Below are 14,737 nucleotides of genomic sequence, written 5' to 3' on the forward strand. Positions count from 1 at the left end.
ACTACACGTCGCTTTATCACACCTCTGAAAATAAAGTGTAATATTTTGTACTTGTGGATTAAAGTTTTTCAGTCACCTCACCTCTTTTTACATTGAAAATTTTTTTGGTCACTTTTTTGGTTACTTTTTGGTTACTTTTTGGTTACTGTTTGGTTACTTTTTCCAGCTTTTTTGGTTACTAAAGTTACTTTTTTTGAAAAAAATTTGAGTACAATCCCTGCAATAGTTATTATGATTTAGGGGTACCGAAATAAAAGGTTTCACCCGCTTACAAAATCAAAACTGGGTCTTTCAGGGGATGTTCAAGAGCCAAAATTACAAGAAATGCGATATGGGTGTCAAAATGTTGGGTCCCAAGTGTGCTGATTCTGATTCTAAAATCAATTGGAATCCAAAATCAAAATTTATTGTATTTTTTGAAAATGTTTACACGCATATCGCATGTTTTGATAGCTTATTTTTTGATCTCTACTCGAGGCCTTCTCTGATGCTCTAGGGGTTCAATTTAAATTCATTTCTACGTCATTATCTGTTTTCTCTGATGATATTATTTTTTGGATTTTCTTTTACGTTTGCTACCTTTTTTAATATACTTACCTATAAACATAAGTTTTTCAATTTCTTGAGACCCTCTCGTTTTCTCAGAATTACTCTCAACTCAAAACATATCCAGTACCCATCCCGATTTGCTATTAAAATTCCATTCGAGCGTATCCACTATCCACAAACCCTCGAAAACTGTATTTTCAATCAAATTAACATTTCTATAACCCTTTTCGTATCACATTATTCAGCTCAGCCAAACAACTACAAATACCTAAGTTGCGTAGGTAGCTATAGATGCGAGATATCCAAATCGAAAACTTTATTAACCTATAAAATAAGACTATAAACACAGCGAGATAAATTTTCGACATCGATATTCGTGTACGTAGCAGTATTAACCTATAAATCCCCCGAGTAATTTTTTTTCTTCAACTCTGCAACTAGTACAAGTACTCGACTACTCGTATGTAGTTGTATTTTGATATGCGGACTGCATTGCAACCTGGTATTTTGACCAAGTCCAGTATAACGTAGCCAGGATTTAATCAAGGATGGGGAGGGGGCGAAACCAGATTTTTAAGCATGAGAAATCGAAATCAGAGGTAGGTAATTTTCTGATAATCTTTCGTGATAACTGATAAGTGATGATTTTATAAAAATGAAGGCAAAATTAGATACTGCTCGAGCGAAACAAGAGCGAAAATTTGTTGAAAAAATTGGTTAAAAAAATGCAAAAAAACGTCCATTTTTGCAAGTTTTATTTCAAATTTTGGCTCATTTTGTGGGGGGAGGGGAGGGGTTGATGGCCTCCTTCGCCCTCCTTGACTGGCCCACTGAAGCCTTTTTTTCTTCGCTGTGGTCAAATCTGCAATTAAACGCCTCCGAAGTAGGTATAGTCGTGAAGGAAAAACATGGCTCTTAAATCGTCAAAATACCACATTCAGCTCGCGGACCAAGGACCATCAGTCCATCTCCCGCCATTGCGACCACGTACCCTTAAAAAAAAATCCAGGGAATGTAGGCAAAGCGCCAAAATAAAAATGAGAGTAGAATATTAAACGTAAAATAACGACCATACTACGATCTGTACGGAGTAGAGATATTTAAAAAACATCATCTTAACCCTTAAGAAAAAATTTTATTCGCGAGTTTTATTAAATTGCTGCGGTCTGTAGTAGGTACGCACCAAAGCGAAAAAATATAACGGGCAAAAAATCTAATCCCGTGACTTAAATTAAATTCACATTTATAATGAAAGGGGGAAAAATATGTAAGTAACTTATATTACAAAATTCTAAACATATTGTCATTTACCTCGTCTTACAAATATATACATACATAGTATCTCGTTATATTACTACGTACGCGATTAAACGAATAAAAAAATCCCGCAGTGTTTCCCAATTGGAAGAACTTTCAAATCCCCTTTACCTTGGCTGAGCCCTGAAAATGGCTTAGACTTTGCATCGGAACCCGTATGTTATTGTTCGACTTTGATTAATCGTCGTTTTAAAGGGTACAATGAAAAATTCATTTTTATCAAATAGAATACGCATTTAAGGTTATAACCTTATTGTTTATGGTATAGAAGGAAAAAAAAAGTACAAGCAGCGAATAGTAAAAAGAGGAAAAAAAATTCACGCGGTTCTTTGAAGCGCGCCATCTTTTTCTTTCAATATATATAGCGAAGAATTTTCAATGAAAACGAGAGAGCTATCTTTGTAGTTTGCAAAAAACACACACCGCCCTGAGTTTTTTTTTCCAAAGGTAGTGTATTTAGAGTAAAGAGCTAGAGTGGGAAAAAAATGCTCAAAAGAAGCGAAGAACATGGTGCTCGGCGTCGTCGTTGTCGTCGTCGTCGTCGTCGTGAAATTAACTCGTGAAAAGGTTGGTGTTTTTTTCACCGTGTATTTTTGCACTCGGTGTAAAATTGTATGAAATTATGTAAAATAACGTTTAGTTGGTATTTTGCCTTCTTCGTTTATACTCGCAATAGAGTAAAATGATAATAACCTGTAGGTAAGAAAAGCAGATTCCATAAGTTGAAACCGAACGAGTTTATTTTTCGCCCATGTTTGCGGCGAACAGATGCGAAAAATTGGATATGCACGAGTAAAAGGTATACTCTTTAGCCAAGTTTTGATGAAATTTTCCCTACGAATCGAGTCGCTTCATTGGTTAATTGTGTTCGTTTCTTACCAACTGGATGTTTAATTTACCTTGCAACTTGCGGTGGTAAAGTTATATAGGTTGAATCCCTTTCTCGTAATAAAAGTTATTCTAATATAAACAATGTAGCAGAACAGAGACAATTTATACCCAAGACGAGTATCTTCGATTGTATTAACGTAATTTCTATAAAATGAAAAGATTTTAATTAGGGTGAAAAATTTTTTTACGTGTATTATTGAATTGACAATGACGAGTCGTTTGAAATTTAATCATCGTAATGAAAATTGTTTGTAATCTTTTCGATTGTTCGTCTCTTTCAAGACTCGAGTATACTTTTAATTAAATTCAACGAGCGTGAAAATTACTCTCGTAACGAGGAATTTGGCATAATAAAAGAAAAAATTTATCCGGATAGGAGGAGAATTTCACATTCACACTTACAAAGTATCTCTGTGATTTGTTCAATTGTTTCAATGTTGTATAGCGAGGTACGTAGGTAATTTATAAATTTGACAATGACGACAATTCGAGACGAGAGAAAGAGAAACGTGAAACTATATAAGAAGAAAGATGACGTGTCGAGTAGTATAGCTCTTTAAACGCGGAAATTGTGGAATTCGTTTTAAGCCTATAAGGGTATTTCATTTTCGGACTTAATTCTGTATAAAATGGGTCTTTTAGCAGGAAGTAAATTATTTAATAAGTCGTACAAAATGACCACCGCAGCCGCCGACGAGATGCTTTTAGCACCTCGAAAACCTACGTCAGTGTCATTTCGAGGATTATTAAATTTTTGCGGCAGGAATACTAGATATAGTCCAAGTGCCGGCTGCTATAGGCTTCCTCTTCGTCTCATCGTGTATAGAGATACAGAAATAGACAGATATAAGGGAGGTAATTTTAGATTTATAGAATGGTGTTTTAATGAGCCTTTCACTACAAATGCTAATGAACGTACTGCTATGTAGGTATATAGGATAGGTCTCTCTGTAATGCACATAGTTATGTAGATCCTATTGCGAGGATTTTAACGTATTCTCATTGTCGTTGAATAAGGAATACTTTGTTCGACGTTTAAAATTTGCTATACATAGTGGGTATATATAGGTAGAGGTGCCTGCGTTTCGAAAATCTTCACTAAATTATTTTAATGTTTCAGGATTTCCAAAAGTTTAACTACAGATGGCTGAAGATAAAGCGAAAGAAGAAGCACCCGGTGTTGCCTCTTTGACTGAAGGTAAGTGTTTGGAAATTTCCATTAAGTACACGAGTTTGTTGAAGAATAGTATTTTCTATTTTTAGTATAAAATAAGGTGTTTGGGATACCCTGCAGTATCTGCTGGATGGTTTAAATAGCCTATGAGTAGCGTCGAGAGACAAATTATGTACGAAAATGGTCATGTTTGTGGTAAGGGTGGGTGGAGATGGGGAGGATGTTATGACATGATACTAAGTCAATGAAATATACCTACGATTAGTAGGTATATAGTGTTTAAAAATATTGAATACTTAGATGACTTAAATAGAGGTACCTGCCTGATGTACTTACGTTTAGTAGAAACGTATCATGAAAACTTTGATGCTGCTGTGCTATATACGAGTATAAGAAAAAATAGATTTTGAAGCTTTTGCATTATTTTCTGGTATACCTATATACTTGAAATATTCCTCATGGAGCTTTTATGATCACAAACCATAAAGTTGTCAATATCTATGGAGACTTTAAGATAAACTAAGAAATGAGTTAGATTGAGATTTAATTTCAAAAAAATGTTTTCTCGACTTAGATCAATTTGGTATTTTTCTTGCAAGGGAATTTTTACTACCACTCAGCTCAGATTCAGCTGAAATTTGGCTCGCTGAAAGACCATGAGACCAAAAGACCTAAGAAGCAAATCTTAAGATGCTGGAGTTGATTTTTCGATTCATGGGAAAATTTTAAAAAATGGCGGAAATTCCGATTTTTGTCAAAAATTGCCAAAAAGTCTCTGCTTTTTCTCTCCTAAAATTACCCAAAGGGCCAAGAGTATCGCTTTCTTGTCAGAAATCGCTAAAAACTCTCGCTTCTTCGATAAATAATAACGAAGAGGCGTAATTTTTTTGCCAATAATTTTACCAATAGATATTTATCAAAATTGTTGTTTTTTGCTAAAATTACTGAAGTCAGGTGGTTTTTGCTTTTTAGGAAAATGGCTGAACAGGTATAGTTTTTTGCAGAGAATTCAAAATTCCTCAAAATCTCGTTTTTTTGCCAAAAATTACCAAAAAAAATTCACATTTTGGTCTTTAACTACATATGTATACAAAATGCTTTGCTTTCTGCTAAAATTGTGTAAGTCTTGTTTTTTGACCAAAATTCTCGCTTTTTCAACAAAATTTATGAAAAGTATCACCTTTTTTTAAAGGTTTGTCTGATCTCTAAAGTTCATTGACCCTTACGTCTGGCTTCTAACGCTCTTTGACCCGTCTGTCTGGCTTCTCAAGATTGTCTGTCTGGCCTCCTGAGGCCATTGACCCGCCTGTCTGGCTTCTCAAGGTCGTCTGTCTACCTGTCTAGCCGCGTAAGGTCATTGACCTCGTCTACATGGTTTCTCAAGGGTGTGTGTTTGCCCTGTCGAGGTCATTGACCCACCTTTCAAGCTTCTCAAGGTCGTCTTCCTGCATGTATGGTCTTTCAAGGTCATTGATCCGTTTGTTCGGTCTCATGAGGTCATTGACCCGTCTATGTGTCTTCTCGAGGTCATCTATTTAGCTTCTCAAGGTCAATGATCCATCTGTCTGGCTTCTAAAAGTTGTCTGTTTGGCCTAGAATCACCTTTTACTTGTATGTTACTGCTTAGGTAGGTGCCTGACCTACAAAGAGATTGTGCTTTCTGCTAGAATTGTCAAAGTCTTTGTTTTGCTAAACATCATCAAAAATGTTAAAATTCACAAAAAATTTTGCTTTTTAGAAGGAAAGGTCAATTTTTTTTGCAAAAAATTCCAAAAAAATATTACTTTTTTTCCAACAGTTGTCCAAAAGCTTTGGGGTTTCGACAGAGATTGGAAAAAGGCATTAGGTAGTAGGTACTTGGTATGTATTTCTAATCAAAGTTGGAAAAAATTTATGAATTGGTTACATTATCTATACCTTCATAGGTATCAGACTTTCAAAAATTTGAAAAAAATTTAAATTTTGATCAATTTCCAAGAGCATATTTTATCTGGTTGTACTCGTACAATATTTTGTCAGACTCTTAAGAATTCAGAAAAAATTTCACAATCATTAATATAATTTCAGGCTTTTGAAAACTTTTTAAAAATTACAAATTTCTGATATTTTAATACATGTACTTACTTTTAAAATCTTTGAAAAAAATTGATCTATTTTCAGTGTTTGGAGTAAGTAAGTAGGTACCTATATTTATCTATAATTTAGGACTGGCTTTTAAGAACTTGGAAAAATGTCAATAAATTTGTAACAGTATGTCTGACTTGAAAACTCCAAAAAATTGAAACCTTGGAAAAAATTGCAATTAAATTCTTGGCACGAAGCAAAAAACATATCCATGATTCAAAATTTTCCTTGTAGAGGAGACTTTACCATATTTTTTGCGCTGTTTTTTTTTTTTTTTTTTTTTTTTTGATGGCTCACCATAGTTGGTAAGGTGCACCAGAGGAAGTTGGAATTCGGGGTAAGTTAGAAAACTTGCTCTAGCGCCTAGAGGTTTATATCTGGCGAAGTGCCACTAAAGGTGACTTGAGGGTACTACCCCTACTTCATCACGGCATGAAAATTTTCGCAATTCAGTTTCATTTTAGATGTCTTTGGTTCAATTGTATTTTGTTGTTGTTTTGAACTTATTTTGAATTTGGTCTAAAATACAGACTTTCTATTTCTTAGTTTTTCGCATATAGCGGACGAACCGTGCGTCCTAGTGAAAATCTGATGAGAGTAATCTCAAAGAGAATTAAATTCTCTACAATTTTGTTATTGTGCAATTTTTCTAGGACGCTCGGTTTGTGATCTACGCCTCTGCAAAGTTTAGCCTGTTCTGACTTCCCCCAATTGGGGTAAGTCAGGACAGTTTATATTTTATTCCACTGAGCAAAAGCTACTGTGTCAATCACGCTCAAATTTTTACCATAGGTTAAGAACCCTTATAGGAACCTACATAATAAATTTGATCCATATTGGTTCATTAGAAGGGGAGTAACAGCTGGTCAAAGTTGAAATTGCGAAAAATCATTCTGACTTGCCCCGGTGCACCTTAACACACCTTGTTTTATTTTCAATCATTAACTATGGATCATCACTGGTCACTTATACTTAACATTAAACTTGATTCTAACAAAATCAAAATTACAATCTTCTTCATAACTTTAACAAAAATAGGTAACTTCTTTTACTTTCTGGTGGTTAGCAGCTCGGTTTCCTTTCCATCCACTTTGCTGTTTGGATCCGCTTCGATGGGTGGTGATTGTCTGGTTCAGTGTTTCTGCAAGCTAGGCTTCCTCTTTGTCCGCTTCACTGCTGGTGTCTTCTTGGGCTTTGGTGTTGTTGACTGCAAGCTTGGCTTCCTCTTCATCCGCTTCACTACTGGGTTATTCTTCAATGGTACAATGATTTGCAAGTCAAGGGTGCATGGCTGGCCCACGCACCTATAGACACTATGTGTCTTTGATAGGCCAGATCTCACTACTAGCTAGCTCCTGCTGTGTTTGGATACTTGATCATGCAACATTGCTTTCGCTTTGCTGGGGGTGTCTTCACGGTTAATGCTTCGCATGGCGAAGACTGAAAATGGTCTGCCTCCTTGTCCGAGCAGTTCAGGAAGTTCACAGGGCCATTTGTCCAACATCAGGGCCTGCTTGAGCCAGTCTCAAGCTTCGTTATGTCTGGGACACCTCCACACCATGTAAGGAGTATCTTTGGCTTCTCCGGTGTCATATCTCAAGCAGGTAGGGGAGTCCCTCTTCATGGGTTTTTTGAATAGGTAGTGGCCTATGTCCCCGTGCTCCATCAGCAACTGTGTCACGTATGTATTGACTATCAGGGTCTATCCAAACAATTTTTGAGAATTCAAGATCCTATAGAACCTGCAGTTTTTCATCAAAGCCACGGAAATTTTTGTAACAGCTACTCTACGGATTCCCAGGCTCTAGTAAAATAAAAAAAAATTGATGAAAATTGCACTCTAGATAAACATTATTTCTGGTCAGTATGTTTCACCTGCAATCACATTTGGAGGCCCACTGTTTATAGTTTTCGTTTCTCCTAAAAGCAATACCTACTCAATTTCAGAGTTGAAGTAGGTACATAAGGGCAACAGCTTGAATTTTTTTTCCAAATCAACAAACAACAACGTTCAATTTTAGCCCAAATATAAAGCATATTTGTATAGGCTCTTCTCTTTTTATGGATTGTCTTTACTTTTCATAATAAGTCATACGTATAGAAAAACGCAACATTTAGGTTCGTTAATTTATCTAATCGATGTTCAATTTCTTGGCCATAAAAGAAATAACTAATAATGTAATGTACACGTACGAGTAGGTCGTACATAAGTATTTTTTGACAAGTGTATATCGTAAAACCCCGAGTCAACATTTTCATCGACGATGATCCAATTACTCGAGTGCGCTGCTAAATTTTTCAACAAAAAGGAGACTCTTCGAAGCATCCGAAAAAAACCAAGCGAATTGGCGAATTTCATTTCACCAGGCTACGTTAACTTTTCGATTATAAAATTTATATTAAATAAAAAAATATATACACGCGTTCCTATTCGAATCTAAAACCACTCTAGGAAAATTGTTCGTACCTAGTTTTACCATTTGCGAGCTCCTGCTCCAGGTCGAGATCGCATCACGACGATGGCATAAAAAAAAACACAGCGAAACAATTTCATTTATATTTGTAACGCGAGTGTTGTGGATACATGAGCCGAATATCATCAATAACCACATGGTACGAGATAAGTTAATTATACGATTAAATGAGGCACAAATATAGTATACTCGATGGTGCACAGAGAGCGAGAGAGAAATAGTCATCAGCCTTGAGAAGAAAATTACTCACGAAACTACAAGTACCGAGAGAGTCGAGTAGTGCGGGGAGTCACTTTAGGTTAAATTAACACGATATCGTCATCGTATATATACTTTTCACCTTCCACTCGTGTTTACCAATATTGTCGAAAAAATGGCATCTTAAAAGCAGAAATAACACGATAAGCTTCCTTCGTCGATCGACGATCGGTTATGTAATTTAGCTTAAGGTACCTCTCCTGTCTGTTTTGAACCCACCTAGACCTACGTAATCTATATCAAATTAACCCGCTGTCACAATCGGTTTGAACAACATCACGTGCCTCTTGAATATATTTATATAAACTCCTATTTTGAGAAAACTTTTTCGAAAAAAAATCACTTCGGTATGATTCATCGAATTATACAAAGAGGAAAGAGATATCAAAAAATACCTACGTATTATTCGATTCTGAACTCGTTTAGGTTCCATTATTGTACCATTAGCGAAGAAGAAGCATTTCAATTAAACTAACACATGAGACGAATATGAAAACGACCGACCGACGACGGCGAGCCTTCATAATGTGGTACCCAGTTTGCTTAAAATTTTTTCACTAAATGAGAATGAAACTTCAACAATAAAAACATCCGCGGCTATAATAGTAAATTTTAACACGCCCACGGTGTAAATCGATGCCCTAGCTCTATACAATATGCTCCAGACTGATCTTAACCTTGACAGTTGAAACATTGTATGAATTTAAGGCCATTATACATACAACTCGTAGAGTACTATTTCGTTCATTTTACACGCACATGTGCTTCCTAACTTCTTAAGTACCGCAATCAATACTCTTCTGTGAGCAAAATTGCCCACTAAATAAAATTTTTTTTTCCTCTGATCCTAGAATGCCTATCTAAGTTTCGAGAATTGATAGGTCTGCTCGTCTGCAATTTATTTATACCTCGAATGAGTATATAAAGAGAAAAACTTTACGCTGGTGTAGTAAACACGAATTATACATTACTTAACATGGTTAAAATCTGCTCATGTACCTACATCAACACATTACCTTCGTGGAATGCAGTAATTGAATATAATCAAGCTACAACTAACAGCTTGGCGACAATACGTGCCAACAGGTATGTAGTAAGTTAACTCTTATAGAGAACATTTGCGCTGTTAGGTGAGTAGAGGTACTTACATTGTTTTGTCACTTGTATTCGTTATAATGAAGCTAACCTCATACATCGAATGTCTGCAGGTAATCGGTATGGTATGCTATGCTATGCTATGCTATGTGCTCTAATAAGCCAAATTTGAATGTAAAATGAAAAATTACACTAATTAAATGCGTCAGGCGACTTTGCAATAGTGATAGTGTAGAGTGTGTTTCAAAAGGTTGTCGACAGCAGTTGCGATGGATGCTCGTATATAGCATGAGAATTTACTGGGTTCAAGGTGTGCTGTTGAGATACCCGCGTAGTAGTAGACGTGCTTCGAGAGAAAATTGCACGACAGTTTGCAGGTATTATATTATTACTATAGGTACCTTTATAACCTTACTTTACCTTTATTCGGTGCTAAAAATTGTACTCGGGTTATATTTGACATTGACGCTTTGAAAGGAGACGCGATGAAGATTCGTTTAACAAAAGAACTTTTACAACCCATCAACTCCGATTGATCTAAAATTTGGCTCACTGGAAAGGCGTGTTAATTGATGGTGCTATAGAATGCGAAAATCCTATCGCAATCTACTGGAAGTTGTTGGAATTGCGATGCTGTGCTCAAAAATTATCCTTCCTCACTGCTAATCAGACGCCGAATGAGTCGGTTAGAGGCCCCTGACGGATGCACCGAATGGGGCCCTCAAAATTTTACCCTTTTTCTTGCCCTCCAGAATCTTTCTCCTACTGATTTTTCTCAGGTTCGGATACTTAAATGTGAGTTGCAGAACTGTTTTTTTTTAAATTTTTATTCTATTTTGCGAAAATAAATTGATCAGAAAAAAAAATAAGTGAAGCCAGTGCAGGGTTTGTATTTAATTTTTCCCTCCAAAAAAGTAATTTTGTAACTGAAAAGGCTCAAAAAAGTGAGCAAAAAGTTACATGCGAGCAAAACCTTTTTTTAATACAGAAAAAAATCACCAAAAAAAAACCGGAATAAGTAAGTACACATTACGAATTGAAATGTATTTAATTTTCAAAGTTGAACTATTTCGAAACCTTTTGATGAAAAATCGAGACATTTTGACAATTTTTTGGTAAAAAAGTAAGGATTTTGGCAATTTTTGACGAAAAAGGCAATTCTTAGAAAAATGAAACGAGACTGACAATTTTAACAAAAGAAATGGTTTTCCGACCGTTTCTGGCAAAAAAGCAAGACATTGAACAATTTTTTTTAAAAGTAAAAATTCGAAATTTTCTGAACATTTTTTTTTTTACAATTTTTGACAAACAGCCGGATTTTTACAATTTTAGCAAAAAGAAGAACTTTGTGATAATTTTTGTCAAAAAGAGATACTTTAGCAATTTCTGACAAATATCAAAACCTGGGTTTGAAATAATTTTGGAAAAAAATTTTAAGCAAAAATTTGATGATTTTAGTAAAAAATTGGCATTTTTGAGAATAAAAATCAAGTAGGTAAGTACTTACATCTTTTCACAATTTTTTTCTTTTCGAAACATGAGATTTTTCACTTTGCAACATATGGCAATTTTATGTAAAAAATCGAGACTTTTCAAATGCGAAAAAGCTAGAGTTTTCAGCAATAGAGAAGACTTTTGGACAATTTTTGGAAACAAATAAAGTTTTTTAGAATTTTTTGCAAAAACCCGGGAATTTTGAAAATTTTGAGCAAAACTAACTATTTTTGTGGAAAGACACAATTTTTGCAGGGTGTCCACACGCCTGGAAAACCTGGAAAAGTCAGGGAATTTCGGAATTTTCAGCATTTTTTGCTCAAAAGTCAGGGAATTTTGTATACTTACTTCAAACAGATTTTTCCATTTCTCATAAGGAAAAAATTTACCTTCGCTTTGCTGAGACAATTTTTTCGCAGGTCGCTTTGTCAAAAATTTCCAAATTCCCAAAAGTCTTGCTTTTTGCAAAAATTGTTGAAGTCTTGCATTTTGTCACCTAAGGAGTTATAAGTATCATTAATAAATCTCGATTTTTAGCAAATTTCTTAAAATGTTTCGCTTTTTTGCTAAAAATGGCTAAGAAGCCCTGCCTTTCACTGAAATTACTTTTGAAGTCTCGTTTTCTGTCAAAAACAGCAAAAAGTGTTGCCTTTAGCCTAAATTGTCAAGAATTTTCTTCTTTTTTTTTTGCAAAAAGTTGCTTAAAATTGTGAAGTTTTTTGCATCTGAAAATTCTCATTTTCTTCCAGTCATTCTAATGTGACTTTTTTTCGCTAGAAAGTGCTAGAAAAAACGTTTCTTTACTTGAAATTGTCACAAGTCTCGTAAGTATTGCCAGAAATCGAAAAAATTCTCAATTTTTGACCCAAAATTGCCAAAAAAATTCGTTTTTTTTTTCAATCAGAAAGTTGCAAAATATTTGTGGTTCAACTGTCTTGGCAAAAACTAGGGAAAAAACTGTTTTAGCAGTAATTTTCAAAATATCTTGCTTTTTGCTCAAATTAAACACGCTTTTATCGAGTTTCATTTTTAGATTTTGATTAAAAACGAAAAGTTCTGGTTTTTTTGGTGATTTTTTTCTGCATTAAAATGTATTGCCTCGTGTTTTGTCACCTTCTTGGTTACTTTTTGGATACTTTCTAAACTTTTTAAGTTACTCAAGTCACTTTTTTCAGAAAAAAATGAGTACGAGTTCTGGAATTTAAAACTATTGATTAAATTCAAAAAATGTTGACATTAAAAAAATCTATTTCTTTATGAAGTCGTTCTATTTTTCGAACTGTAAATTTGCAAAAGCTTTTGCCCTCGCTTCGCTTCGGCCATTTAACATACTCTTACACAACTTTAGAAAATAGAATAGTTGAACCAAAAAGTTACAAAAATAATACCCAAACCAGAAAAATGCAAAATAATATTAAAATACCTATGTTTTTTAAAACAGAATCACTCCCTTTTTAAAAATTTTGATACCATTGATTGAGCTCAAATTTTTAATATGTTATTTTTTCACGGAGTGGCACCAAACTAAGAGGGAGGGGGTCTCACTAGATAACAAAACAAAATTCCCCACCAAGTTCAAATAAGGGCAACCCAATTGAGCACACAGTCTTGCTTGAAAAAAAAGAGCACAACTGTAGACTTAATTAACAATATTTGGCGCTCATGATGTTTGAATATATTTGACACCCCCTCCCCCGCCTGATCCCATGTGTAATTAATTTTTGAAGGGTCTGGAAAATTGGAGAAATTGGTGTGAAAAACCTGGAAAAGTCGGGGAAAATCATTTCCAGAAATGAGTGGACACCCTGTTTTTGGTGATTATTAGTCAAAAAAATGATACTTTTTTGCAGTCTTCGTTGAAAATGGGAGAAACTTTTTGGTCATTGACACTTTTGTAGGCAAATAAGAGGGATTTTAAAGCAATTTTTAGGAAAGGGAATGGATACTTCTTGAATTTTTTTGCGAAAAAGTGACAATTTTTGGCAAGAAACGAGGCTATTTGGAAATTTTGACAAAAAGTGAAATTTTTGGCCATTTTTGGCAGAAACGTAGCCCTGAGCGAGGGCAAAAGCTTGTTTCGAGAATTAAAGTTTTTTCTGGTGAAAAGTGTAGATATTATTGGCCTAACACTTCTTTAAAAATTTAAATGATGTATTTTTTTAAAATTCAATTTGAAAAAAAAAAACGCAGGAACCCGAACGGAGCGAAGGCAAAAATACAAATAGTTTCTTTTGGGGCCAGAGCTGTCTTATAAAAATTCTAGACTGTTCCATCTCAGGGAGGAGGAGCTGTGGATTTTCAAAGTAAGCCCACTTTTTTTTAAAAAAACACAGTTTTTGCAATTCCACCCCCGTATTACTTTTTGTGAGAAACAACACATCCCATAAAAAGAAATGTTTTTAGGTTTCTACTCCTTTTTGATGCAACAAGAACCAAATTCGAGACCACTTTCAGAGTGGAATGCTCCCATTAGGATTTTTTTTTTGGTTAAAACAAATTATAAACTCGTTTTTTTGCTCATACCTAGCTCGTAAAATCATCTACCTCTTTTTTGGGCATTTTTTCTTCTGATTTTCGGTGTTAGGTAAATTAAAGAAATTCTCAGGGGAAAAACTTCAAAAATTTAAGCGAAATAATCGCTTAATAATTAATCTAGATCGAAGAAATTTCACATTGCTGAACCAGCTTCTCTGGGCTCTCTTTCATGATACCAAAATTAATACTTAACATCAGCGAAGACTAGCGAAAAAAGGAATAAATTAGCACGTAACAGGCAATACCCTTAAGGCTCGCTTTTCAAACGTTCAAGTTCAACTTCATCCAGCCGAAGTTTTGAGAAGAACAAACAACTATCAAATAGTTGACTTTCAAGAAACCTAAAAGTAAAATTCATTTCCTTTTGCATATTTGACAAAAGCTAGGTAAATGTATAGACTTTCACTGTGGAATGATTTGATAAGCAACACTTTACACGACTTACAAATTAACAAAACGTTATTTCTCGTCTCGCTTCGCACATTTCTTTCAAAAAAAAAAAAACCAGAGAGCGTGTGAGAGAGAGAGAGAGAGAAACAAAAAGAATAAACCGACTCTATTGTCTTTATCTCATTCTTGCCAAAAACGTCATACTCTTAACACAATTACTATACAAAATTTGCATCGCAAATTCGTCGCTTTCGTCTTCTTGGGTTTCATTGTTTTATACGTGGCGCGACTCACCAAGCTCTACAATAACCAAACTCCGAAAAAGCGTTCTCGTTCGTTCGTTTATGGCATTGGCATAAAGCTCCTGCCAAGCTATACAAGAAAAACACCACGTTGCGGAAAATTGTACGTACCCACCTATTGTAATATATAATAT

At 34.8% G+C, this 14,737-nt stretch overlaps 1 protein-coding gene across 3 annotated transcripts in view; it reads left to right on the forward strand.

Moving 5' to 3' along the window:
- The window catches only part of LOC135839444 (putative peptidyl-tRNA hydrolase PTRHD1), a 168,715-nt gene that overhangs the window by 116,955 nt on the left and 37,023 nt on the right, over window positions 1-14,737 (forward strand). For all 3 annotated transcript variants that reach the window (XM_065355459.1, XM_065355461.1, XM_065355460.1), the window contains exon 3: window positions 3,878-3,955. In XM_065355459.1, coding sequence (XP_065211531.1) covers window positions 3,901-3,955 — 55 coding nt within the window. In that variant the 5' untranslated portion in view covers window positions 3,878-3,900. The remainder of the gene's footprint in view (window positions 1-3,877; window positions 3,956-14,737) is intronic.

This window comes from Planococcus citri, chromosome 3, assembly GCF_950023065.1.
Source record: "Planococcus citri chromosome 3, ihPlaCitr1.1, whole genome shotgun sequence".
Classification (NCBI taxonomy): domain Eukaryota; kingdom Metazoa; phylum Arthropoda; class Insecta; order Hemiptera; family Pseudococcidae; genus Planococcus; species Planococcus citri.